Source organism: Eumetopias jubatus, unplaced genomic scaffold (assembly GCF_037043125.1).
Source record: "Eumetopias jubatus isolate StellerSeaLion01/CBP00866 unplaced genomic scaffold, mEumJub1_p1.0 scaffold_12, whole genome shotgun sequence".
Lineage (NCBI taxonomy): Eukaryota > Metazoa > Chordata > Mammalia > Carnivora > Otariidae > Eumetopias > Eumetopias jubatus.
This window is the reverse complement of record NW_028274818.1, coordinates 63,815,952-63,819,715: the sequence shown is the minus strand read 5'-3', so window position 1 is coordinate 63,819,715 and position 3,764 is coordinate 63,815,952. Positions and strand designations below refer to the sequence as shown.

Sequence of the window (3,764 nt, the reverse complement as noted above, 5' to 3'; positions counted from 1 at the left end):
ACCCCCTTCGCGGCCCGAGGGCTCATGTGGGCCACCGGCGTGTCCCCGGGTGCCCAGGGTGGGCCGCGCGCTCGGCCGTGCGGGGGGCATTGTGGGGTCAGCGTTCGGGTTTCCCCGGCGACCGGAGCCCGAGCGCAGGCCGCGGCGACCCCCGGGAGGCCGCGGAGAGGACCCCTTCGCCGAGAGGGGGCCCGTGTGTGTGCGGAGGCCGCGTCCGAGCGGCGGGAAGGGGCCGGCAGGCATGGCGGACGCGCGGCCCGGCGGCCCTCGGCGCGGCGGCGCGCAGCACGGGCTGCCGGAGGGCACGGCGCGCCTGAAGCGCGGGGACGCGGGCGACGGCGGCGCGGGCCGCTGGTGCTGGCGGCAGCTGTTCCGGCGGGGCGCGGCCCGCGGCTGGCGCAGGAGGAAGGCCAAGCACGCGCGGGGCAGGGCTGCCCCGGAGCGCGGCCTGTGGGCCCACCCGCGCCTGCAGAGGCTGCTGCAGCGGCTGGCGGCGTGGAGGCGGCGCTACCTGCGGCGCGGGGAGCGGCCCGAGAGGCTCGAGGAGATCCCGCTGCTGGTGATGGAGCGCGCGTCGAGTGGCGACTAGGCCGCGGGCGGCCGCCGGGACCCGGGGCCCCAGCCGCCCCCGGGCGCCCAGAGCATCGGTTTGGTTTTGTTGGACAAAGGCTAGAAAGGAAAATAAACCCGATGCCCTGTGAACGAAAGACCGCGCGCGGGCTCTTTGGGGCTAAGCGCCGGGCGTCCCCCGCGCGGGTTTTCAGGGACCGAAAGGGCTCCATCCTTCCGCTGTCTCCCGGCTGCAGGGTCTCAGGCCCCGAGGCGGTGGGAAGCCAGGGAGGGGCAGGCAGGGGCCCCGTACCCCACTGGAGCCTCGTCCCCTCTGTAGGCCTCGCACCCCCTGGGGCCCTGCACCCTCCCAGCACCCCTCCCCCAGCTCCTCCGGGGCCCCGCACCTACCCCCCACCCCGCGGCTCCCCGGGGGCGGAGGGACGGAGTGAGAGCGGCAGTGGCCATCAGTCTACAGGCATTTGTGAGCTCCCATAAACCAACCAGGATTTGGGGTTTGCATGCAGGGAATTTGAAAACCAGCGTTGGAGATAAAAGAGCACGGGGCGAGGAATCCGGGGGACTCCTGGGTGGGTCTTTAATTTCTGCCTGTGCCTCATCATTAAAAGCCAGCTAATGATACTCTCCACAGGCTTGTGAGGATGATAGTAAAATACTAGAAGCTAAAGTGCTCGGAGCACTTTCTGAAAAGAGCAAACGCGGTCAGGGTACTTATTAACTGTTAGGCTTGCCTCTCCTGGGGGCTATTCCCAGACCACTGTCCATACCTGCGGCCCACCCCCACCCCCACGCCCAAACTGCCCTTTCAACTAGCAAGCCAGGAACACCCCGCAATGGGCCTGGAAGCTCTGCGCTTGATGCTGAAGTGGCCGGCCGGCCAGGGACTCCTGATCCCTCCCGGGGTCTCCAGGTGCCCTTGACCTAGAAAGTCAGTCTCTGGGGAAGGGAGTGTGAGGACCACCAGCCCTGTCCAGTGTACTGCAGTGAGAAATCGGTGGGCAGGCCTGAGAAAGGTAGAGAAAACCAGGCATGGGCCAGAAAGCTGGGGACAGGACTCTGTAATTGAGGTTAGGTGCATTTTGATCTACTAAGCTCTTCATTCCTGCCATTGCCCTGACTGCTGTGATGGGGGATGCGTTTTCACCAGGAAAGCCATTAAGCTGCATAGACAGCCTCCCTGCCTACAGGGACACTAGTCCCGCTGGCTTGTCTCTAGCTGATTAGACAGGGGATCCCAAGATGCCTGAATTAAAAGCTGTTCTGTGGGAAGCAACCCAATGAAATCTTCCTTGCTTGGAGAGGTTCAAGGTGAGAGACTAAAAAAGGAGAAGCTCGGGCGCCTGGGTAGCTCAGTAGGTTAAGCGTCTGCCTTTGGCTCAGGTCATGATCCCGGGGTCCTGGGCTGGAGCCCCGCGTCAGGCTCCGTGCTCAGTGCAGAGCACCGAGCTACTCCCTCCACCCCCTGTTCGTGCTCTCTCTCTCGCTCACTCTCTCAAATAAATAAAATCTTAAAAAATAAATAAATAAAAATAAAAAAGGAGAAACCCCTAGAAGAATATACCAAATCACTGAATCCTCAGACAATGGAATGGTGGTGCTGTTGCATAATATGCGAGCGATTCCAACTACGTCATGTTTCCTGGGTTTCTTTCAGAAAAGCAAGAGCCAAACTAATGCAAAGTGAATTCTGTCTGACCCCTAATTTGGATGTGGCCGTGCCTTTTTGTTTTGAGTGACCGTCCACTGCCTCCACAATACTTCCTCCTCAGGAGGTGAAGGAAATTGGTCTAGCCTGTGCCGGGGTCCGGGGGCGCTCATCTCTACTCACACACACGTCGGCTCTGTGGACCAGCACGCAGCGCAACATCAGTGTTTCAGTTAGAGAATCACTATGGTGGTTTAATGGGCGGCCATCGTCTGTCTTCCTAGTTGGGCTCCTAGGTATCCACCGAAAGCCACATGTTTTTGGTAATGCTGCCTGCCTGCGATTGGCGCCTCCTGGCCGTGGGCTATCATGGATCCCTCCCAGGCCAAGACAAGGGTAGCTTTTACTAGATTTGCTGGGCTGTGGGTAGGTATCTCCTGTCAAAGACCAGATTCAGCAGGAACAGTGGCCTTTGGGTGCACAAGCTCCCTCAGGGAGTTGCGAGGGGGTAACTGCCGGTGGACACCCCATTAGACACCCCACCCCCACTGCTCAGGAACCTGACAGTACTTCATGGCGACTATTTGTACTTCTGCTCTTCGGGGGCTGGAGTCCAACCAGCATGTGACTCATTCCTCCTCTTATATCCATCCCCTTCCGAGCAGGAAGCCAATAACAAGAAATGCAGTTTTTCATTAGTCAGCCGTTCTGGGTGGTTTTCTGGTGCAACCCCCGACCCCTCCCTGAGTCCCTGGAGAAGGACATCAGCCTCCTGAGCAGTCCCACACTCTGAGCTCTGGGCGGTGGCTGCCAACAAAGAGGGCAGCTCGTGGTGGGACTGGGGTCTAAGGGGGATGACCCACCATGCTTGGGGTTCTTCTTGGAAAAGAGAGTTCCAGATGGTGAATTGCTTTATCCTCTGAAAGAGAAGGGGAGGGGCGCTGTACATTTGGGTCACCACTGATGAGCCCAAGAGGAGGAGCCTCAGCTCTGCGAGTAGGTCAATGTGCTCAGTGTTCCAGAAGCTTCGCGCTGCCAGTGTGCTCCAAGGAATGTATATAGATAGGGCTAGGCATGCCCGCCAAGGGAGAGCAGTAAGATTTAAGATGCCCCCCACCCCGGTCTGATTTACACGGGTTCAGGTAGATCTTACTTTGTCTTTATACAACATTGTATTTCTGACAACCACTACATGACTTGAATCATTTCTAAAAATTATTTTTAAATGTGGTAAAATATACGTAACATTTACCATCTTAACTCTTTTTAAATGTACAGTTCAGTGGTAGTACATACATTCACATTATCGTGCAGCCATCAACATCATCCATGTCCAGAACTCTTTCCATTTTGCAAAAGTGAAATTCTGTGCCCATTAAACAATGACTTTCCCTGCCCCCTCCCCCCAAACCCTGGCAACACTGTTCTGCTTTTTGTCTCTATGAATTTGACTCCATCATATAAATGGAATCATGCACTAGTTGTCCTTTCATGACTGGCTTATTTTTTTATTAAGTGTTAATTTTAATTCTAGTTAGTTAACATAACA

General features: G+C 57.3%; 1 protein-coding gene across 1 annotated transcript; it reads left to right on the top strand.

Moving 5' to 3' along the window:
* Positions 1–238: 238 nt before the first annotated feature.
* CUNH1orf202 (chromosome unknown C1orf202 homolog) lies at positions 239–589 on the top strand. The gene has a single exon (XM_088029039.1). It carries the CDS (start codon positions 242–244, stop codon positions 587–589), a length of 348 nt encoding a protein of 115 aa, XP_087885165.1. The 5' UTR covers positions 239–241.
* The last annotated feature ends 3,175 nt before the right edge of the window (positions 590–3,764 follow it).

Coding starts and splice junctions, on each gene's coding strand:
- CUNH1orf202 (XM_088029039.1), top strand. CDS start 242: ATGGCGGACGCGCGGCCCGGCGGCCCTCGGCGCGGCGGCGCGCAGCAC.